Here is a 23,827-nt window from a genome sequence, read left to right as displayed (position 1 = left end):
GATGTGGATTGGCAGGAGTCTGATGGTCATGGTGAAGGACTCAGAAACATGACTCTGATGAAATGTGGGGATGAATAGGGTGGAGGACGACTGTTTCCATTCAACACTGAAATGACAGCTTGGAGACAAAGAGAATTACAATCTGACAACTATGGTTTGTCCATGGAGACTGTGGCAGCAGCTGATTGGTTTATAGACGTGAAATGTCCTCAGTCAACCAATGGAGTTTGGACGTGGAGTAAGAGAGAGGGTGAAAGAGGGAGGATGAGTGTTCATAGAAGAATGTCTTCCTGATTGAACTTCATTTGTCCCAGTCTTTGTATTTTAACACAACCTCCAGTAATCACAGTTCAGTCACAATTATGTGCCACTGTCAGTTTAAAGGGTAGTTCCACCCAAATGATCAATCAACAAAATAACATCAAAATATTCATGTCTCCATCGTGGTAGATGAACATTGACAGCCACTAACTTCTAGACTCAACTTCCTGCTTAGTCCTGGTACAAGCAGGTCAGTAGATGACAGACGTCCACATAGAATGATGACATAACCAGGTCACATCCATCCATCGCTAAACCATGGACAGACATAAACATTTCTCTGAGTAAAAGTATCATTACCACAGTGTAGAAACACTCGAACCAGTCAGAGTCCTGCATCCAAAACTCTAAATAACAGTAAATATATATGTAGCCCAGTGATAAATTTAAATATTTAAAATATATTAATAAGTGATTTAAATAGATAAATAAACAAAGTTTGTTAGATAAATAATTATTTACAAATGCACAGATGAATAAGTAAAACTGGGTCAAATTGTATATTTTGTTATATGGGTTGTAAAATGTTTCTGATATAAAATGTTGAATTCATGGGTTAAAATGTTTCAAATGTTTTGTTGTATGTGGGATCTATTTGAGGCGATAAAGTAGGATTTTATTTTGTTAACGGAAGTGAATGTGAACATGCGCTGAGAACGTGATAATAGAGAGCGAGAGGATGTTAACGAGCTAACGAGTTAATTGAAAGGGAATAAGTTTGAAGCTGTACGCTAGTAACCTGTGGTAACAGTCTTAGATTGTCAGCTCGATAATCTGCAAGTGTATAGTTTTTTCTGATGGACTAAGTATTTCAACGAGACATACGAAGTGTTTATCAGGAGAGGACCTGCTCATCAATCCGATGAGGAGTAGTAACAGCGTCGACCGAGGGAGGCAGCTAGCTAACCAAGCTAATCAAGCTAACCCAGCTAACCGTGTCGTGTTGAACTGTTGCTGATTTGGAGGACAGAGACACCTTTGGACAGGCTCTACAGACGTCTGACTCAGAGACAAGGACAGAGGGAGTCGCAGGATTGGTTGGATATATTGCTCACCTGTGAAAAAGGTATCACATGTTATTTTGTTTGTTGCTCTAGTTGGAGTGAAGCGGCCACTGAGTTTTTGGTCACAACGCCCCCGAGCACCGACTCCGGCCTGCAACTATTTTTTGGTTTTATTAATTCATTGCGTTTTTGATAAAAGGACAGTTAAAGATCTGTAACTCAGGTTAAACAGCCTTGAAGGGTGGATGTGTTTTTTGTTTTGATACTGTGCCATATATTTGAGAATATATTTTGTTTGAGAATAAGGAATGTAAACATTTTAAGTTATTGTATGTATTTATATATCTTTTTAGTTTTGCTTTTCAATTAAATAGGGATTTAAGTTTAAACTATAACTGTTTGTGATGTTATTGCTTCAATAATTTCAGATAGTTCTAAAAACATTTCTTAAAGAGTGAGTAAACTAGTATATTTGAAGTTAGTAATAATCTGCTTTTACAGCTGAAACTCAAGACTATAAAAATATTCAAGTAATTCAAATTGTGTTTAGAGCTAAGTAAAAGAACTCAGGGCCCCTCATACACCTAAAAGAGAGTAGACATATATACATAACAGTTTCCCCCACTTCCTGTTCCCAGCTTCAGCACTCATCTCTCTTCAAACCCAGCTCTCCCTTCTGTTCCCCGTCAAATCATTGTTTTGCTTTTCATGCAACACCCTGACTCCTGGTTTTCCTGACTCTGGTTATTTGGACTCTGTTTACCTGTTAGTCTTGGCCTGGGGTTTGGTTGCTGTGTTCCTTATTTTGTCCCTGTTTGTGTGGACGTTTGAGTTTCTAGTCTGTCCTGTAACATTCTTTAGATTTGTCATTAGTTTTATAACTGCGCAGTTGGTGCCACACTTTAGTTTTTAGTTTAGTTTGTTCCCTTTAGATCCCTTTTCTTATGTTCAATTCCTTAGTTGTCCCAGTCCAAATTCTAGTTAGCCGCACCAGTCATTCTGGCCCTGTCTTGTGTTTAGTTCTCCTCTGGCTTGTGTTTTCTTTTCAAGTTGTATTATAACCCTTTAGGGCCAAATCAGCGTTTAGCTTAGTGATTTTTAGCTTGGATATTCTGTGTTCGCTAATAAGTTAGTGTAGACGTCCCACCCCCTTCTCTTTGGTTTACCAGTCTTCTCTCCACCACTCCTTAGTTTTTGTATTTGTGACCACACTGGTATCCTGACTCAGTTTTCACTAGTCCTGGTCCCCTGTATTTGTTTAGACCCTTAGTTTTTGTATTATTTTTGTGTTCTGGGTGTAACGTCTGTTTAGTCCCCGAATTCGTTATTCCTTACTTTTTTTGTGCCTTTCAATAAATAAAGTCACTTGTGTTCTACGTCCCTCTCACTGTGCTACTTTTGGGTCCATACACGTAGTCGTGACAATATTACTCAATTATAACCATAAATGTGGGGCTAATTTTAACTTCAGTATATTATTCACTGCTCAGTGTCATAGTCCACAATAATAATATTCAACTAAATGTATTAGTTTATTATATTTTGGATTTAGATTCTGCATCTCCAAAGTTACTGAAGCTGTTAACTATTGTAGTAGAGTAAAAAGTACAGTCTTTTAAATTTACTGTACTTTCACATGTGGAAGTTATCCCTGGGCAAAACACTGAACCGCTAAAAGCCCACTTCCCCTTCCCCAGCCAAATCAACATGCTGACGAATGATCTGCTGTGGAGACCCTGATCTCACAGGATAAGCCGAAAGGACAAAAAAAAAAAAAAAAAAAAAAGTGGTGGTGGAGTCGCACTGGAGTGCACTATATTAAGAAGTGCCCTTAATGTTTTGGCCACCATAGTCAAAATAAATGAATCAATAATTTGATATATGCAATCGTTTAAAAGTAGAAGTTAATTAAATGATCATTTTGTGAACGTGCTCTGAGGAAATTGTTGGTTAAATAAAAGTCACAAACAGCTCAGATGCAGGTTCCTTTATTAAAATCATCAACAATGTTCAGAATAGAAATGACTGAACAGGAAACTTGAGGTAAACCTAATAGTTCTTATTGATCATTTAGTGATTTTTTTTTTCTGAAATGCTTTGAAATTGATTTTACACAAATGTAATAAACCAACATTTAGTTGTTTCTGCTGAAAAAAAAAACAGTTTTTTCTCTTTCAACATGAAGAGTTTTTTTTTTTTTTTTTTTAACCTGGACTCAAATCAACACCACCTAAAATTTCTTATCACGCTGCATCATTTCTAAAAACACGCTGAGAATATTTCAGACATTATTTTCATGAAATTGCAGGAGCAAGTGAAAATGATGAAAAATAGTTCATTAAAAATCAAACCTCAGTATTTTCAAAGGTCTTAGTAACACAGACACTTTTTATACAACACTAATGTTTCCACTAAATATGTTTATTTAATCTGACTCATCTTAATTCATTCAGCAGTAAAGAACATTTTTAACAATATCAGACATTTGAATCTGTGGTTTACACAGAGGAGGATTCATTTTTTATTATTTATAATAAATTATAAGATATTTTTTTAAACATTATTAAAAAGGATTTGCTGTTTTTTTTGTCATTTCTAAGATTTTCTAAGATAAGAAAAATAATTTAAGATTAAGATTTTAACAGAATTAACTATATATTTTTCCTTCTGTCCAAAATTTGATCTACATAAACATCATTCATACATAATGTAAATAATTCAAAAGTTCTCTGTATCATATTCCACTAATTACTTTACTACAAATTTTACTTCTAGTAAAAACATTAACATAAGTAAACCAATACAAAACAATCTAATGACAACATCTAATCTAAATCACCTGAATAACTAAATGTTTGCTTCAGAAGTATAAATATTATTTTAATTCAAATTATGTTTTAAGGAGATGAGAATAAATACTTGTCATTGAATTTATAATTTGTATCTTTTAATTAAGAAGCAGAATAATGTTTTTTTTCCAGATGCAGTAATGTCCATAACAAACTAAAATATGACCTAATATGTTGAGGAAATTGTAGGAAACCATCAAGATTTACTTCATCACATCAGCTCTGGCATAAGCACCTTCTTCTCCCCTGCTTCTGTGACAAACCATAGATCACATGTTTCTGTGTTAATGTGTCTCTGTTATCACCAAACCAATGGACAGTTTCTCAAAAACAAAGTTAAAAACATTAAAATTCATGGACATCAGGTTTTTCCAGAAAACCTGCGTCAGACATTTTCTGAGGATATAAATACAGGACATAATTGGACACTGTGTGTCTCACTGACGTCAAAGGTAACTTCAGCTTCAATATCAGAATCCAAAGTGACAAATGGACAGAATATGATGCCAGAGGGAGAAGAATAAGATCCGTTCAGCTCCTTAGTACATTTGTAGAAGTCCAGTGTTCATTTAACCATGTCAAGTTGAGTTTTTTCATATATTAAAAAAAGCTTTACAGATAATAAAATGTCCAGTTGGATAAAACATTTATAAACCACAGCTGACTCTGCTGACACCAGGTAAGAACCTCCTCACTGTCACCACCTGAACCAATCATGTATCAGATCTACTTACTGCTGTGTGAGGGAAACACTGGGGAACAAGTAAAACCCCTAATCAAGTAAAATACTAAAATCCTTCCTGCCCGCTGTGGTCTGCCAACGAACGACGTCTGGTGGTCCCAGCACCGCACAGAAGACACCAAGCAAAACTTTTTAGCGCAATGATCCCACGATGGTGGAATGAGCTACCAAACTCTGCATGCTCAGCTGACTCTCTCCCAATATTCAAAAAACTGTAAATACTAGGTGCAATACTAGTGTTTCTTTGATCAAAGTGAGGACAGAAGGGAATAAAAACTGTCCAAACTGAGTCAATTCTTAAAAAGCTCTTTGAAGTCCAACATTCAATCTGTCATCTGTTGGAAAAATATATGTAATATAAAATCTAGAAGTAAAAAAATGAACACTGATTAACTGATACCTGGGGTGAGGGGGCAGCAGAGGCTCAGGTGGTGACTATCCACCTGTCGACCGTAGCTTCAGCACGACTGTGTTGGGACTGATGGGATAAACTGTAACAGGACAGAAATTGTGTTTCATAGTGAGAAACAACAAAGTGAGAAACTGATGGAATGTTAAACATTTATGAATTTATTTCCTCAGCATATTAGGACATATTTTAGATTGTTATGGACGTTACTACTTGTGAACATTAAAATAATATTCTTGTTCTTAAATAAAAGAGATATATTTTAAATTCTATGATATTTATTTATTGATTCACTCATCTCTTTAAAAAATAATTTGAAATAAAATAATATTTATACTTCTGAAGCAAACATTTAGTTATTGAATTGATCTAGATCACAGAGTCACAGTGTTTATTAAATTATTTACATTATGTTTGAGTGAAGTCTGTTGAATAAATCTTGGACAAAAGTAAAAAAAAGGGAGAAAATAAATTGAAACTGAATAAATCTCTTCTTTGAAATTTAACAATTATGGTCATTTTGATTTTTTGGGGGGGGAAATCAAAATAAACAGCAAACAATTTAAAAATTAATTCGAATAATTAAAAGTAAATCTTAACGATGATAAAAACAAAATCATTCCTCCTCTGTATAAACCACGTCTTATTTCATTATACATATGAATCATTATTCACACTGTGGTTTTATAGAAATATCCGATCATCAGGATGTTGTATATTTTTTAGTCAGGGAGACACTATTGATAAGCAGGAGAAGCTGGATGTTTGTAATAATTACTGCTAAGGAAACAGGAATGAATGATTCATGTTCTGCCCTCTGTTTGAGTGCATGTATAACTGCTAAAAAACCTTTACATAGCTTGTGTATAGCGTTTTGTGAGCAGCAGTGCCCCCTGTGGTCAGGTAGTAGCAGGTTTAGAGCCTGGATTCCCCTGAGAGTTACTGAAGCAGGTGGAGGAGAGAGCGGGACTCTTCTTTATAACGTTGTAGCCTTGGACATTCTTTGTCCATAAGTATTTTGTTTATTCCCTTTTATGTGCTGTAAACATAATATGGTTGCTTCAATATTATTTTGCTTCAAAATCCTTATTTCATAGCTATAGTAAATTGTGGTGCTCATTGCAGTTGTGACTCAGTATATTTATATTTGAAACCTTGAATTGTACCTGTAAGATGTATGTTATGTTATTTTCATTCCTACTGTTATTTGTCTTCAGTTTTACAGTGAGTAGAGTAAAGAAAGAGAAAAGAAAAATGAGCCTTCATTAAACATCCAAGAAAAGTTAGGCCTTGTGCTTATTGGAGGATTTCACACTCACCATGTTAGCTAACTGTCCAGCATAGAACAAGTTCCACTCTTTGCGAGGACAGTAAAATTCAAGATGAATCAGATCAAATGAACATGTTTAGTGGAAACATTAGTGTCGTATAAATAAAAGTATTTGACATGACAAACTGTCCGTGTGTGTTCTACTACAACACTCACAATACTGAGGTTTATTCTCACTGGAACAGGAGCTTTTTGATTTTTAGCAAATACATTTTTATAAATTACAACATTATTCACAATTTTTACTTGCTCCTTGTGAATACTGTCTAAAATAATCTCAAACTCAAATATCACAGGAGTCTTGGACATTATTTTGGTCTCTTTGTAAACTGTGGGATCTCCACCATCATCTAAAATAAATCTATGTGGATTTAACTAAGCAGTGGAAGTTTTCAAGGCTTTAAAGCTCAAATGTGTCTCCAGCTGATGTCTGTGGCCAGGTCCCACTGAGTAATCGTCTTCTGGGACTAGGCGTGAAGGTTACAGATGGTAAGTGGCCGTGGATGGCGAGTCTACAGAAGGACTGCCGTCATATGTGTGGTGGGGCTCTGGTGAACGAGGACTCTGTGCTGAGCAGTGCCGACTGTTTCTCAAGGTGAGACACCTGGAGTCATGTTCTCACATGTTTTAAAGTGTTGAGTTCTCCTCAGTCCTAATTTAGCTCATGTTATCTCCCTCAGATCAGCCACAGCATCTGATTGGACCGTGGTCCTGGGGCGTCTGAAACAGAACAGCTTCAACCCCTTTGAGGTGAAACTGAATGTGACAGACATCACTCTGAGCAACATCACTGGGTCTAATGCAGCAGTGCTGCATCTGGCGACCCCCGCCCCCCTGTCCGACTCCATCCTGCCCATCTGTGTGGACACCGGACGAACCTTCAGTGTGGGCTCCACGTGCTGGGTTGCAGGCTGGAGCTCCGGGGCAGGAGGGGGTGAGTCCCTGACACTAGTCTGACACAGTAATGTGAACTGTCTGCATCATTTCACCTCTTTCCATCAAACATAGTAAAGTTAGAGAGATAATTACAACCTGCTTCTGATGCCACTTGTCACCATTTTCTGATTCTCCCAACTTTAGAGGAGCACGTTCTGCAGGAATTCCAGACCTCTGTGGTGGACTGTGAGGACACATCGAGTGACACCATTTGTATAGAACCTTTGACACTGGAGCAGGTGAATAATCAGATTAGTATTATTATTGTTGTTCCTACACACAGTGTGTTGGTGTGTGTTTGTATTTTATCAAAGTGTCTGTTGGTCCTTTAAAGGGTCAGAGGTCAGGGTCAGATTATGAGATAATAAATTCTAGCAGCGATATCTATTGTTAGATACTTTCTTCAATCCCAACAGGAAATTCACATGACAAATACCTCATACAATGTATTATGCGGTATTTGTCATGTACAAACATTGCAGGGACATGGACACAGATAAAAGTCAAATAATATGTGGGACTGTTTACAGGCAAAATATAAATAAAGTATGACTTTCACTTTTTGATACGTGAGGCAGCCATCTTGGAGTTGAAAATCTAACTTCAGGGCTCCAGTTCCAGTTAAAATTTCTATCAGTGAACTCTGATATTCTTACTTCAACACCATTTATATTGGTGTTGAAATGTTGAATTCAGTCATGCTCAGTATCAGCACACAGTTAATTCAATTTTCTGCTCACAGACAACCTTAGTCTCTCAGATCCTACTTTTCCATTTCTTAGGCTATATTTTGTCCTCAGGTAGAGGTACAGATGAGGAGAATGAGGGGAGAACCCCCCCCAAAACAAACAACTACTGAAGGAGGTTGCAGTAAAAGTCTGGTCAGGAACACATTGTGATAAATTCCAACCTGCAGTTCTCATTTTAGCCACCAGATGATGTAAAGTCTCTTCCTCATCCTCAGTCCACAGTACTGAATCCTGCTGCCTGTGGATGATAGATTAGATACATTAGATTTCCTATAGATTGTGTCTCTGTCTCCCTAACGTGGGTCATGATGACATTGAATTACTTTTTCATACATGTTCACTAACCCTGTCCCCTAAAAGGTTCCTAAGCAACTAAACTGCAAAGGTAAATTCATTTTGTAGGGAACATTTGATGCTTTGGTTACAGCCCATCACAACATGTCTTTGGAATGAAGCGAGTGATACATTTACCTGCAGACATGTAGACAGGAGGACATAGCAGCAGAATAGTTGGTATGAAAACAAAGTACAGTCTGAGCCAGACCGTTCTCCTTCCAAAGGCTTGGACGAGAAGAGATGTTATATCTGAATCACAGGCCAAAGCAGCGGGTGGCACTTTCAGTTCCTACATCTGTAACATGTTAGTCACGTAGCAAATAAGCATGTGATTAACTTTTACACGCTGGAGCCTCCAGACAGGTCTCCTGTCTGTCTCAGGGACAATACAGACAGACAACCATTCACACCCACAGACAATTCTCCAATGAAAAGTCACCAATCTATGTAACATGCATGTCTTTGGACTGTGTGAGGAAAGTGGAGGAAACCTGCACAAGCACAGAGAGAATATACAAACTCCACACAGAGAGGCCACAGCCAGCAGGTGGAGTCCTACTAAGGACCTTCTATGTGTGAGGCAGCAGTGCTAACCACTCCACCACTGTGCTGCTCAGTTGTAGATTGACATCGATCCACACACCCTAATGAAAGTCATTACTTGCCAGATCAACCGGGATATACCTGACAATAAAAATTCAAGCTGAGGTCCAAGTGGAGCTCATTATGTTGGAGCAGCTGTTTGACAACCAGAGCACTTACAGCTATATTTACACCTTTAACCACCAGATGCAACAGGGTCAATTTAGTCCATAAATCATGCTTCAGTAAAAAGACGTATTCGTGTCAGGTATGCAGGTATGCAGAAGTACAGGGTCACTCACGTGCATCATCTGAAATGAAATCAAAGTAACAAGAAAAACAAACACTGAGCGAGATAAACCAGTTAGATACCCAGGTCTGCTTGGTAAACATCAGACAGACCAACCTGCACTGTTACATAAAATGTTCTAGAGAAGCTTATTAAAGGTTATGAAATGTCTTATCTTGATCCTTTCATTTTTTTCTTCACTCACTCCAACCTAATCTAAGATGGTATCTTCCAGCTTCTGGTTGACTAAACACACCACATCCAGGTATTTGGCAGTGAGTAGAAACCACTTCAGCTTTAAGTCTGTAACCATTTGTTGCTACAGTGACAAAATAAATTACAGATTTATTAACTGCCTTAGGAAATTGTTGTATGGGAACTGCTAATGGCAACACCACAGGAGTTTGGTGTCTTGCCCAGGGACATTTCAACATACAGCCAGGAGGGAACAGGAGTCAAATAACTGACATTTAGTAAAATATTCAATATTGATATTTAAATTTATTGTAGCGTTTAACAGTGGTCACACTTTTTTATGTAATCAGGAAGAGAATACTAATATACCAAAGCTGCTGATTTGTTCCAAAACTCAGCACAATGACAGAATGTGACGCTCTTTGATTGGATGTTACTAACCGCAGTGGTTGTTTACATTTATTTACGTCTAACACGTTGTGTACATCACATTAGTAGATGAAGAGGGAGGTTCCTACATGAAAAAGTGGAGACACACAGAGAAGACAAAGAGATGGGAAATAAAGGAAGCAGATTGAGCAGGAAGACCCCTGCTAGTGGTCAGGGTGGTGATCAAAGTGGTGGAGCTGGCACTGTGGTTAGTGGAGGCTGGAGACAAAGGTCCTCCCATTGTCTGAAGCAGGAAGGTCTGAAATTGCCTCACTCTCCTGAAGACCATCATAGCTGCTCGTGTTTTGGTGGTGGAGCTGTCAACTGACAACACTGCCTCTTGGAACCAAGAGCCGTCCTGCTTGCACATCAATGGCCCCCCAGAGGCCCCCTGAACAAACGGAAGGCGGAAATGTTTAAGTGTGAAAATACAACTTTTGTCTTTGTTTCTGAGGCTGCCTTTTGGCAAAATTAGAAAATATGTCATGGTTTAAAAATAAATGTCTCACAAATTGTGTGTGATAGTAATTAAAGCAATGTTTGCTGGGGTCTTACAATATGGAGTGAGGCTCCAGTTAAAGATTATTTCTGTGATTATCATTTTGTTTTAATTTGTTAGATAATATATAAATATTTTTCTTCAGTGAATGTATCCATCAATCCAAGATTAGTCCATTTTTGGATAGTTTGGATAACTCCAATAAATAACCATAACTTATTTTAAAAAAAATAGTGAACTTACTTATTTTTACACAAAATGTTTGAAGAAATTGGCTTAAGAGAGGTTTTATTTGAAGTGGCATTGAGATTAGAATCTGTTATTCACGTGAGAGCTGAGTAAAAGAAACATTCATAGTTAATAAAAAATAATCGGCAAAGGAAAATATTCAGAATATCCAGATAATACAGAAGTAGTAGAAATAACTACAAGAGTTACCTGAAGTATAGCAGACAACCATATATACATGGATCATATCAAATATCAGATAACATGTTAAACCTGCCCAGAGAAATGAGGCAATCTTACTTAAAAGTAGTTTGCATTTCATTACATTTTAAAAGGTTCATTTTACCTAAAAGTCGTCCTGCCAAGTCTGGTGCATACGTTTGCAATGTCTAAGATCAAGTAGTTATTGGAGATATAAGGCAGTTTGGGGGCTGTAACAATAAGGCTTTACAGTATGTATGAATATAGGTATATAACTGGTCATTCTTATCAAATTTTTCATAGAGAGAACAATGACGAGAAGGAACAAGAAGGAACAATTAGTACTGAAACGTAATGCACTGTGATACAGGTGTCAGCCACTGAAGTACGACAGTGTGACAGTACAGAATATCTCCATGATCAAGTGAGGACATAAAGGGCGACTGAACAATAGTTTCATGATTTTTTTAAATGACAAACCTAAAACCTAAAGACACTCGTGAGATTCTGAGCCAAATTTTAGATGTGAAGCTTTAATGACAATCTCAAAGGAGTTTTTTCTCTCCACTGTTGTCTGGTGCTTGTTCAAGGGGGATTGTCTGGTTCTCTCTAAACATCTTTATAGTCTGGACTTTATTCTGTAAAGTGCCTTGAGACGACCTTGTTATGAATTGGAGCTATATAAATAAAGTTGACTTGAATTGGACGATAATTATTCAGTTCGCTGAGGTTCATGGAGCTATGGCAAGAAAATAAGTTCATACAGCAGGAATTCTGCCTTGCAGTAAAGTATGATAAACATATATGCTAGGTGAGAACAGGATGGACGGAATTATGATGATGGGATTTTTATTCTGCATGTACATTAACATACTGCTTCAAACATGAAATGAGGAGATGAGCCATTATAATCTGATGTTAAGGTGATTGTACTTAATGTTAGCAGTTGTGCTCCTGTGGTAACATTGAACCATTTAGTTTGAGTCGATGCTTTTCGGATAATGATGCATTGTCATCATGTCCATGAGCATAAATCACCATGAATTCAGGAGAACATAAATACTGCGATGCATTGACGAATTCCTCACAAATCAATCTAGTTATGTAACGGATGTAATCGATCACATCTTAGCCAATAGCAGGTCCTTGAGATGGGCCCAGTGTCTCATTCTACAGAATAATCTGTACAGCTAATGGATGAATGATTAGAGCTATAAGTTCATTATTCACCTGCTCCAGTGTGAAAGCAGATGTACAAATGCTGCCACTCGATATGTTCTCACAGGTCACCACAGAGGTCTGGATCTCCTTCAGAACTGCTTCCACTGAAGATGAGAAAATAAGAAAACGGTGACAAGCGGCATCAGAACCAGACAGTACTGAACTATATAACTTTACTATGTTCGATGTAAAGAGGTGAAATGATACAGACAGTTAACATTACTGTGTCGAACTACAGTTATGGACTCACCTCCTCCTCGCCCGGAGCTCCAGCCTGCAGCCCAGCACTTGGAGCCCACACTGACGTTACGTCCGTTGTCCAGACAGATGGGCTGGATGTAGTTGGACAGGGTGGGGGGGGTCGCCAGACGTAGAACTGCTACATTAGACCCTGTCAGGTTGCTCAGTGTGATGTTTGTCACATTCAGCGTCACCTCAAAGGGGTTGGAGCCGTTCTGTTTCAGACGACCCAGGACCACGGTCCAATCAGATGCTCTTTGTGAACTGGTTAAGATAAATCGAGCTAAATTAGGACCTAGGTGAGCTCAACACTTTAAAACTTGTGATTGGTTTCAAACCAGGATTTTTACAGGAAGGAACGGCTCAGTCATTTATTTATTATTAACTGGTTATTTTGGTGCCTTTGCATAGAGGACAGACAGGAAAACAGATCAGAGAGGGGAATAGCATGAGACAAAGTTCTTCAAACCCACCACGTTGTGATACATAGTTGCTTACTAGACAACGTGGGTCAGTGTTTTTAATGCAGTTTTCCATCAATAGGATACTTAATAGTTAAAAGTAAGAAAATATTGCTTTATACTTTATGTATTCTAATATGTTCTAGGTGAAAACAACAATGTGTCTTTCTCCTTAGTCTGCTCATTAGACCTTAATAACATTAAAAAACAATTACATTTCCTAAACTAGCTGGTCACTATGGTGACTGACTAGCAACAACAATTAGCATTCCATCCAAAATGTCACTCAAGGTGTCTCACTTTGAGAAACAGTCAGCGTTGCTCAGCACAGATTCCACGGCCACCAGAGTCCCTCCACACACATGACTTCCATTCTTCTGTAGACTCACCATCCACGGCCACTCACCAGCTGTAGCTACTGTGCTTCTTCCCAGGATGCGGGAACTCAGAGGTGCCTGGCCACAGACCACAGCTGGAGAGAGGAAGAAGATGTAGACAGTTTTTGTAAAGCTGAAGATTAATCGGCAGTTACTTAGTTAGTTATTTATTTTAAAAAGATTTCCTAAATTACCAAACACATCAGGTTAAATGTTGGAACTTTTAAAATAAACAATATAGATAATTTTTTTATTTGATTCCTTGACATCACACATTTTGAGTTTTTATATCCAAACATGGTACAATTTGGTAACGTTTTTTTTTCATTCGAGAAAATTTTTGTATAAGCTAAATAAATAACAAAATATATACAAATGTGACATTTTTTTTGGTATTTGATTAAAAATATTTTAAAACACAAGATTTTAAAATGGCCCTCACAGATTTCGTAGAAAGGTCATTAATAAATAGTTTTAAGTGATATTTCAATTTCTTATCCTGTAATTAGCACCAGGCGCATGTTCAATCTTACAGCCTATTTTAAATGAAGGAAAGTAGTCGCTCGATTTGGTTTGGCCCGTGCACTTATTTAGAACATTCTTTCTGATCAAAAATGTCCAAAGGTCTGAAAAGCAAATGAAAAAAAGTTTTTTTCTATATGAGAGATAACAATCTCATGTTGCGAGCTAATCAGTGCTAATATCTCTCGCTTTTAAAACCCCATATGAAAGTGTATTGACATTAATATCCACATTCTCTCCACAAACAAATGCAACCACAGTATTACACATTAGTTATGAATCCCAAGAAGACTTTTCTTTCAGAATTTAGATGTTGGGCTACTTCCTGCCCGATCGAGAAGACTGAAGTGAGATGGTTTACCCCTTAGCTACTTTTACCATCAGATAGACAAAAATGATATTTAACTCAAAGTGCTGTTAAGACTAAACTGACTTAACCAATTGCTGTCGCTGATGAAATGTGACTTTAGCATATATGGTGAACAATCCCAGCATAAATTTGGTAAACACAACATATATGTTGTGCTGGTGTATATTGCATGTATGTTACACATATGCTTTTAGATGGAATGTACATAAACATCACTATATAAAAAAACAATAGAAAAATTTTAAAAAGGATAAGATATAGTCCAGGCCCTTTGCAGAAATTTAAATGTTTGATTCCCTGATGAGATGGACCAAGCCTGAAACAGATAAGAACAGATAAGCCTAAGTAAAGAGATCATGGTACAGGATTGTTACAGCGCCAAGTGCTGCTGCCTCACAGCTTTAGGGGACTTTTAGGGGAAAGATTAATAAGGCTTTCTTCAGTCATAAACTATATATATATATATATATATATATATATATATATATATATATATATATATATATATATATAAAATAAATATTTAAAATTGCAAAGACTTACAAAAGACTAAGACTTAGAAAAATATTTCTTTTTTTTAGTATTTTATTACTGATATTATTTTAGACAAAATTGTACGTTCTGTTCCCTTTTGTTTTATATCATCACAGCAAGATGACATAAAATCCATCTGGTGTTTCCAATTTTTGCCACACTGTGGAGTAATGTGGCATTAATGTGTCACCTACATGAAAGGAACTCACGTTTGGCTGTAATTGTTGGAGGGAGGGTGGCTGGAGACAGGGGGGTGTGTTGAAGGGTAGTTTTAGTTAGAGACAGGATAGTTGGTGTGGGGGTGGTGGGTGGCAGGCTGGTTGGTGGGGGGGTGGTGGGTGGCAGGCTGGTTGGTGTGGGGGTGGTGGGTGGCAGGCCGGTTGGTGGGGGGGTGGTGGGTGGCAGGCCGGTTGGTGGGGGGTCGGTCGGAGACAGGGTAATTTGTGGGGCTGTGGTTGGAGGTGGTTGCAGGCCTGTACAGTTTACACTGAGGTCACTGTCAGTCCCATTGGAAGTGAAGTTGAAAAATCCTGGTGGGTCACTGGTGATCTGGCTGTTGATCCAGGACTGGTACTGGGACACTCTGGTGAAGACTCCTGGTAAATTAGGTTTACCACAGTCACTTCTAGAACTCACAAGCCCCCCCAGGATCCAGCGACTGTTCTGTTTGCTCACCAGTGGACCACCATCATCCCCCTTTAAGGACAGAAACATTCTGCAAAATCAATCTGAAAAACCAAAACCGGTAAAACATCAAAACGCCATATTTAAAATTGGTCACCTGACAGGGCCCCTTCCCTCCAGCAGGAACTCCAGCACACATCATGTTGTCTGTGATTGTTCCCACTCCATAGTCACAGTTACACTGTCTGTTCCCCACAACTGGCACTTCAACCTCCCTCAGGTTGTAGGGGGCAGGAAGGGGCACTGAAGAGACACAGATTCAGTTTGAATGATGCTTTAAAAGCAATTTTAACACATAATTAATGACAAAACACACAATGTGCCAATGAAGTGATGTGAGGAAAAGACTTCTAGCAACTGTGTACAGATGTAAACAATAAGACACAGTCCTGGTTCTGGCACTTCAGTTCTCTTTAGTTTTACTTCCTGCTCCTGGCTTTTATTTTGTAGTCCCTCAGCACTATTTCCTAGTTGGTTTCATTTAGATTTTTGTTTCTCGTTAACCTTGATTGTTTTCACCCGTCAGCTCATCTCTTCTTTCCTCGTCCCTAAACCCGTCAATGGACAGTCAATACATTTTGACATCGGTCTCCCTGTTGTGTGTTTCCTCAGTGCTCACTTTGGACTCTCTTCCCTTACGTTTTGGTTTTCTATTTGTTTCATTCAGTTTCAGCGTTTAGGTTTTCTCCACTTGTCTGTCTTTTCCCTGTTTTCCTCTCTCTAGTTTCTTAGTTAGTTCCCTTGCTTTCCCGGTCTGGTTATAATTTAGTTTATCCCCCATCTCCAGCGTGTTTAAGTTCTGTCTGTTTAACCTGGTTTATGTTGTTTGTACTACGTGAGCTTTTCCCGCCCTCCTCACGTTGTTTGCCTTTTTTTAAATAAACCTTCATTAACCATAACACCCCCCTCACCATCTCCTCTTTTGGGTCCTACCAAAATTAAATATACACTCAAAAGTGACAACACAAAGAACTCTGTCTCTCAGCTAAGCTAAATTCTGTTTTGTTTTTTTTGTAAGCATCATAACACTTAAGTATGTGAGAGTTTTCGTAAAACTACCGCCATCTAGCTTCAAGTGCCCGTACATCCATCTATTTTCTGTAACCGCTTGTCCTTTGTGGGGTCGCAGTGGGGGCTGAAGCCTTTCCCAGCTGTTATCCAACTTTTTACATCTGCAGACAATTTAAAGTTGCCAATTAACATGCATGTCTTTGGACTGTGGGGGAAAACATGCAAACTCCACACAGGAAGGCTGCTGTTGGTTGGGGAAGCAAACCTGCAACCTTCTAACTCTGTTGGTAACTTCGAAGATCTGAGCCCCATCTTAGAATATTAGATCCACTGGCATCAGTCTTTCCCTGACAGTAAAATCTGGTCCAGTGGATGTTTGACTCACCTCCACTTCCAATGTCCCCCCACCCACTGACCCAGGTGCTGGTGCCACTGTAGTAGGTGCTGTCTGAGGCTGCCAGGCAGACGGGCAGAATGTAGTTGGTGAAATTCACAGGTGAGGAGAGTTTCAGGAGGGAGATGTCGTTGTTACCAGTACTGGCCACGTAGCGAGGATGATTAATGATCTTTGTTACTCCCACAGTCATCTCAGGGTTGGTTGGAATAAGGTATCTGTGGCGACCCAGAACCACCAACATGTTTTTTATGTCATTGCTGAGGGAAAAAGAAAAGAAAACAGTGCAAAGATATTTGATCAGACTGTTGAAGGGCAGTTTAGTCATTTAGTTTGCATACAAGTAAAATATTTTGTAGGTGACTTTACATAAACAATAATTGGAGGATAAAATGTAAAAGTTGGAAATTAAAAAATTGGCCTCTGGACTCTGCCAAGCTCACACACCCTGTTCTCCGTCAGTTACCATATCTGCAGTCTACTTCCTCTCGGTCGATTGCCCCCTCTATCGCTCTACACACAGGTGTCTATGCTTCCAAGTTACACGGCCACACACTGACCTGTTAACCATCAGGTCATCAAGGAATTATTTTAACCTCCAGCGACCACTTATTCATTTCTGAGTTCTTGTTTCTACCTGAGCTGTTCAGACCCTGAACTGCCGACTGTTGGCACAGATTGAGCTGGACTGGCACTGACCAGAACCAACTAAGTCACAACTGAATCGCATTCATTCGGATTTGCCAAGAGACAGTGAACTTCTGTTAAACAGCATGTTTGCTGATATGATTTTCCAGAACCTTCACATGGATATTATCTATAATTTGACAAACCTTAGTGATAAAACTCTGTCCTTCACCAGCCTTTCAGTTACTTTTGCTGAGAGAAACTTTTTATTTAAGGTCAGTTTTCCAAAATGTAAAACTAGTGACTAGTGAATATGGTCCAAAATACAATGTTGGGGAGTTTCCTCTCCATACGGTTGCAGATAGAGGTTGTCAGGGCTGTGGAGAAGGAAATTCAGAGCAGAGTAGAAAACCACGATTTCCACCTCTGCTCTTTCTCCTTAGTTCACTCAACCTGTAGCTACATTTGGCCAACAGGTAGAACAGCTGGCTTACAAACTGTACGTCAACACATATATCCACATCCATAACACTGCAAATGTAGAATTCCCAAATATCAACATATCAAATAATGCACATTATACAGATGTGCAGAGGGAGAAAGATAATGATTAATTTACATTACATTGATTTACATTGAGTCACACCTTGATTAAAGGATTTTAGAAGTCCTCCAATATGAACACTGGCAGCAAGAGGGAGCCCAAGCATCAGGGGGCCATAATAAAGGGGTGCAAAAGGTTTGGAATCAGTGACAAAAAGAACAGGCCGCATGTTCCTCTATAATAACAAACCCTTTGGCAGTGATGGGACTTGACTTGACAACAATCAAGACGCACAAAGTTTATTCAACTAAACAACAAAACTGCATATGTCATTTTTCATTTCTGCCACTTACAGCACTAGTTCCTAAACATCTCAGGACGGTTGATTTGGAAACAGCTCACCTTGGGGAGCAGTGAGCAGCAGTCAGCACCCACTGATTGTTAATGAGGGATCCTCCACAGATGGCTGAACTGCCGGCCACAATGGCCTGCCAGGGCCAGTAACCTTGAATGGTGTCCTGTCCTCCGATAATCCTGGGGTTGATCGGACTTTTACCACACACTGAAGAACAATACACAGCAAAAAGCAAAGTGAGCAATAGAGTAGCCACTGCTTTTCTTCATAGTGTGTGTGTGTGTATTCTTAAGATTACACTCTGTTGGTTGACATTTCAGTCAAGAACAGTGAAATGGAAAATGATGAAACTAAATGAGTGTATTTAATATGATAACAACATGTTTTGTCACAGTAAGTAATTCCATCAGAAACTGACCTTTACATTTAGCCCAGAGTGGACACCGCTGTCCCCTGAGTAGTTGTCTGCCTGCTAACAAGGTCTGATATATAGAGTCTGAAGCAGGAGTTAAACTCAACTCTGATCATCATGGCTTTCAGAAACTTTCAGACAGGGCTTCATGAAGATAACCCCTCCCCCATTTAAAGAAGAGGTTCACCCAAATTAAAGCTGCAGCTTGATGATGCTGATGATTTAAAACATAAAACTATAATAATGAACTGACATGACAGGCTCTTACATTGGGCTGTGGGTTCTGCAGGGACAGGAACAATTGGAGACAGTGTAGGACACGTAACATTGAGGTCACTGTCTGTCCCATTGGACGTGAAGGTGACAAAGCCCGGCTGGTTGCTGGTGATCTGGGATTTGATCCAGGACTGGTACTGGGACACTCTGGTGTAGACTCCTGGTACCTCAGGCACAGCACAACCTGTTCCAAAACTGGTAATTCCTCCCTGGACCCAGCGACCGTTCTGTTTGATCACCATCGGACCACCAGAGTCCCCCTTTAAGAAGACAGACATAATGGAAAGAGAAACTGTAGGACATCAGTCCTAAACAGATAAAGACAGACATGGACATACACAGAACAGATATAAGAATGATCACCTGACAGGTGTCCTTCCCTCCAGCACGTAACCCAGCACACATCATGTTTTCTGTGATACTGTTGAATCCATAGTCACAGCTACACTGTCTGTTCCCCACAATGGGAACCTCAGCCTCCCTTAGGTTGTTTGACATGTCTAAAGAACCACAGAATCAGATTAATTTATAAGGACACTTATACTGAAAAGTACAGATACAAAATAGAAGTTGGTATTTATACCCACATCAGCATCTGCTGCATTAAACTTCTATTGTTTTCTCTTCACAATCACTGCTTTGGTTTTATATCTACAATGTTGTCCAATTGCTTCACCACCCACCTCCATCCTCAGTAACACCCCAGCCAGTGATCCAGATCTTGGTGCCGCTGTAGAAGGTGCTGTCTGAGGCTGCCAGGCAGACGGGGAGAATGAAGTTGGTGAAATTTACAGGTGAGGAGAGCTTCAGGAGGGTGATGTCATTGTCGCTAGTCGTGTATAGGGTGTAGTTAGGATGTTTGATGACCTGTGTTACCATCCGAATAACTACGTTGGGGTTTGATGATACAAAACTCTGGGCACCCAGATACACTTTCACATTGTTTGGGTCAGTGCTGGAGTAAGAATAGAAACAAAGCAGTTCAGAACAGGGATACAGGACTATAACATTAGCTTCCAATGCAGGTGGAGGAAGCATATGGTTGAGGTCAGAACTTTCATCAGGACTTTAAATAAATTAAATAAACATTGTGATCCATAGACGTAGGCTGTTAACATTGACAAACTGTACAACAATACTCTGATTAAGCACTTTTAAACTAAATACAGTTGTTAGGGTTAGAAAAAAAAGTCGCCTTAAAAATCTGTACTTCCTTAATGTTACATGTCAGGGTGTTTGCCAGGTGACTGTTATAACAACAGCAGCTGGGTTTTGTGTACCATTCACAAGAACAACCAACCCCAGAGCACTGAATCTGAATACTATGATCAGAGTCTGACGTTGACTTCAGCCACTAGAGGTCCAGTACAGAAGACAAACTTTGGCATTTTTAAAGGGAGGACGTTGTTTTTTCAGAGGCTTGAACAGTGACTTTGTAAACCGGACTTTGTGATTCATGCGATTCATGTCCAGCACTGCTCATAGCCTTTCTGGGGCCCCAAGTCAGGTTTTTAGTCTTTAGGGGCAACTACAGTAAGTATAACTGTACAACAAATAGTTTAGTTCTTAGATGATTCGTTATGTTTTCTTCTTGCACTAATGTCCTCACTGCAAATATTGTTAAAAATATGAAGCAACCTGATCTTAAAATGTTTGTATTATTATTCTTAGGCTCATATTCTGCAGTGTGACGGGAACAGTTATGGACCATTGAGCAGAAACCAGAGCGGGTGACGTTGAATCATATTTGAAACTCCTGGCTAAAGATAAGCGTAAATACAGTAATATTATTATTCACGTGGGAGTTAATGACTCCCGATTACGCAAATCGGAGGTCACTAAAATGAATGTTGAATCGGTGTGTAACTTTGCCAAAACAATGTCAGACTCCATAATTTTCTCTGGTCCCCTGCCAAATCTGACCAGTGACGACATGTACACCCGCATGTCGTCAATCAACCGCTGGCTGTCTAGGTGGTGTCCAGCAAACGATGTGGGCTACATAGACAATTGGAAACGTTTTTGTGGAAAACCTAGGCTGATTAGGAGAGATGGCATCCATCCTACTTTAGATGGTGCAGCTTTCTTATCCAGAAATATGGCTGGTTTTATTAGACAACCAAAAGTATGACAATCCAGAGTTGAGCCTAGGATGCAGAGATCCAGTCCTACACGCCTCTCTGCAGTATCCTTACAACCGTCACCCCCCCACAACTCCCACATACCTATAGAGACTGTGTCTGTTCCCCGACCAACTAAATTGTTTCACTCGCAGATTTAACCTCAGTACTCGCCTTGGGAAGCAGTGAGCAGCCGTCAGCACCCATTCACTATTGATGAGGGATCCTCCACAGAAGCTTTTCCCATGTATGAGCAGAGCAGCCTGCCAGGGCCAGCTGCCTGCAGAGGCATCCTGTCCTCCAATGATTTTGCTGTTTAACACAGCCCTGCCACACACTGAAGAGAGAGAAAAAACTCCGAATGAGCGGCACTGTCCCCACTGAGGTGATTCTTAGGGGGAGGAAACTGTTTTCTAAGCATCAGATGCTGTGAGCATGCACCATCATCTCATCTCACAATACTCTGATTTCTACCTGCTGTTTGAAGTTCAGGGTTCTGGTTTAACAAGAATAGTAACAATAAGAAATTGTAAAAGGTCCAACAAAAGTCTGCATAAGTAAATAAAGGAGCAAATCATATACATGAAACTCTAACTTACCATCCATCTGTGAGTGACACTCTGAAATATAGAAGAGAAATAAATTTATTTAGTCTGTGTCTACAGGTTTCTGTACACGAGGAAAATCTGATCTGCGTTGTAAAGCTTATCATGGAACCTGTCATTAGGAGGTTATTTCAATGGAATATAGTTTTTATTTAATGTTCTTTTATCCTAAATCTATTTGATTACAATTAAAAAAATATATCTCAAAAGTGTTGCTAAAATTAAAACCATTCCACTTTTACAAAGCCTTTCTTGTGTCCTACATTTGATTTTACCTTTTTTGACTGGGACAGGCTCCACTGACTACAGGGATTTACCTGTGATACCTTAAATAAAACTGTTTCACACCTTCTCCAGTGTTTCTCCTCACACAGCAGTAAGCAGATGTGAAACCTGATGTGTTCAGGTGTGGACAGTGAGGAGGTTCTTACCTGGTGTCAGCAGAGTCAGCAGAGTCACCACAGTCATCACTTTGTAAGAAGCCATCACTGCAAGTCTCAAGTCCTCATATCTGACATGGTATAAATACCCCCCCCACCCCCCCCTCCCTCAAACACACCTTTATTTATTTCTCTGAGCAAATATCTCCCCCTCCCTCCCTCAAACACACCTCTCTTTGCTTTTCTAATAACAATGGATCATACAAAAATGTGTTTGTGCCCATATTTCTCTGTTTCTTTAAACCAAGTCCGGTTCCACATCCTCTGACTGAACAAACCGATGAACACAACCTGTTCATAACATCTGATCATTATTATCAAATTAAAGAAATTAAATTAAGTTTGTTTTAAGGCTTGTTGGTCATTTCTAAGTAATAAATATGCATTTGTCATTTTTTATGTCTGCATCTTATTATGGAGATATTCTGAAGCCTTACTGTTACCTCACATGTCTTATTCATACACAACTGTAACTACTCAGCTCTTACGTATGTATGTTTCTTTTACTACTGCACTGAACCAGTCAAAGTTTCTTTTTTCTGTACTTTTCCCTGAACTCAACTAAAGCCAAAAGCTACAGGACTGAGAACAGAAACTGATCAAACACAGCTGTAACAATCACAGACTGGTCTCTGTCAGTGAACCTCTATCAGTCTTTTATTAAGACATTAAATCTCATCTATTCTCTAAAAGCCTGACTGATCAATATTTTTACCACTGATCACTTTAGAACTGTAAGTGAAACTCAGAAATGTTTTTTACGCAGCAGCTTTTAGTGAATGATTAATCCTGCAGGTATGAAGAAAACTTGGCCAATAAAAACTGGTCATGCAGCACAGGTACACTCTGTATATGTGTCACTTCAAAACATCGGTCTTAACATGACCCCTCAGGAAACTTTGTAAAGAGGTTCAGGTTTCTGTGTACAGTGGGTGATGTGATCCTGATCTCGGATTTTTGATGTTGATGATGGGTTTCCGTCTTGTGGTTCAGCCTCTGTATTTCTGCTCACAAATGGTGGACTGTAATACCTTCAGCCCTGCTCTGTGGAGGGTGTTGCTAACTTTTCCACTTCTTCTTTACAGCTGTCACAATGTTTCTGTCATCAGCTGTTGTTTTCCTTTGCTGACTTTGCTCCCAAATACAAACTTCTGGTTTCATGTTGATGAATCTTTCTTTTTAAACAAGAAATACAGTCCTCAGCTAAAACCCAAGGCTAAAACCAAAAGCAGTGATTAAGAGCTGTGATTTAAAATACTGAGGTGTAAATATTATTGAATAAAAGCTCAACGTGTAAATGTTAGTATCATATTCATCTCTTCATCTTAAACTCAAATGTCGTGAGTGTACAGAAAAAATCCTGATTTAGACTGGGTGTTCCAATATTTTTGAAAGGGACTGTCTGCATTAGAAGAACAGCAGTGTTGAGTTCAATGTGACCTTTCTTTATAATGTGGACAAACTGTCATTTCCAGTTTCTACGTAACCGATTAAAAAAAAAACATAATTTAACTGCTGGTCAAAGCAGTTTCACT

The 23,827-nt window shown here is 39.0% G+C and overlaps 2 protein-coding genes across 6 annotated transcripts; one reads left to right on the top strand and one right to left on the bottom strand.

Annotated features, from left to right (window-relative positions):
• The first annotated feature begins 964 nt into the window (after positions 1-964).
• On the top strand, positions 965-12,565 carry LOC137137348 (tryptase gamma-like). 5 transcript variants are annotated; one of them, XM_067523519.1, is made up of 6 exons: positions 965-1,387; positions 7,079-7,250; positions 7,336-7,589; positions 7,736-7,830; positions 9,769-9,812; positions 10,238-10,688. In XM_067523519.1, exons 2-6 carry the CDS (start codon positions 7,159-7,161, stop codon positions 10,242-10,244), a joined length of 492 nt encoding a protein of 163 aa, XP_067379620.1. In that variant the 5' UTR covers positions 965-1,387; positions 7,079-7,158; the 3' UTR covers positions 10,245-10,688. The 5 variants fall into 5 exon arrangements, with proteins under 5 accessions (XP_067379620.1, XP_067379618.1, XP_067379621.1 ...); XM_067523517.1 differs by lacking the exons at positions 9,769-9,812; positions 10,238-10,688 and adding an exon at positions 12,385-12,565; XM_067523520.1 differs by lacking the exon at positions 9,769-9,812 and having other exon boundaries at positions 10,241-10,688.
• Positions 10,257-22,465, bottom strand: LOC137137347 (transmembrane protease serine 9-like). Its single transcript, XM_067523515.1, has 14 exons — positions 22,284-22,465; positions 21,847-21,867; positions 21,422-21,584; positions 19,811-20,082; positions 19,491-19,627; positions 19,120-19,387; positions 18,487-18,646; positions 16,905-17,173; positions 15,606-15,751; positions 15,034-15,520; positions 13,322-13,493; positions 12,571-12,824; positions 12,330-12,424; positions 10,257-10,562 (listed from the first exon to the last, which is right to left on the bottom strand). The coding sequence occupies exons 1-14, from the start codon at positions 22,336-22,338 to the stop codon at positions 10,257-10,259; spliced, it is 2,805 nt and encodes a 934-aa protein (XP_067379616.1). The 5' UTR covers positions 22,339-22,465.
• Between the last annotated feature and the right edge of the window lie 1,362 nt (positions 22,466-23,827).

This window comes from Channa argus, chromosome 12, assembly GCF_033026475.1.
Source record: "Channa argus isolate prfri chromosome 12, Channa argus male v1.0, whole genome shotgun sequence".
Classification (NCBI taxonomy): Eukaryota; Metazoa; Chordata; class Actinopteri; order Anabantiformes; family Channidae; genus Channa; species Channa argus.
Note: the sequence above shows the minus strand (reverse complement) of the source record. Positions and strands in the feature narration are given on the sequence as shown.

Coding starts and splice junctions, on each gene's coding strand:
- LOC137137347 (XM_067523515.1), bottom strand. CDS start 22,338: ATGGCTTCTTACAAAGTGATGACTGTGGTGACTCTGCTGACTCTGCTG. Junction 21,868..22,283: donor GCTGACTCTGCTGACACCAG/GTAAGAACCTCC, acceptor TCTATATTTCAG/AGTGTCACTCACAGATGGAT. Junction 12,425..12,570: donor GAGCTCCGGGCGAGGAGGAG/GTGAGTCCATAA, acceptor TCTCATCTTCAG/TGGAAGCAGTTCTGAAGGAG.
- LOC137137348 (XM_067523516.1), top strand. CDS start 7,159: ATGGCGAGTCTACAGAAGGACTGCCGTCATATGTGTGGTGGGGCTCTG. Junction 7,251..7,335: donor AGTGCCGACTGTTTCTCAAG/GTGAGACACCTG, acceptor TATCTCCCTCAG/ATCAGCCACAGCATCTGATT. Junction 7,590..7,735: donor GAGCTCCGGGGCAGGAGGGG/GTGAGTCCCTGA, acceptor TCCCAACTTTAG/AGGAGCACGTTCTGCAGGAA.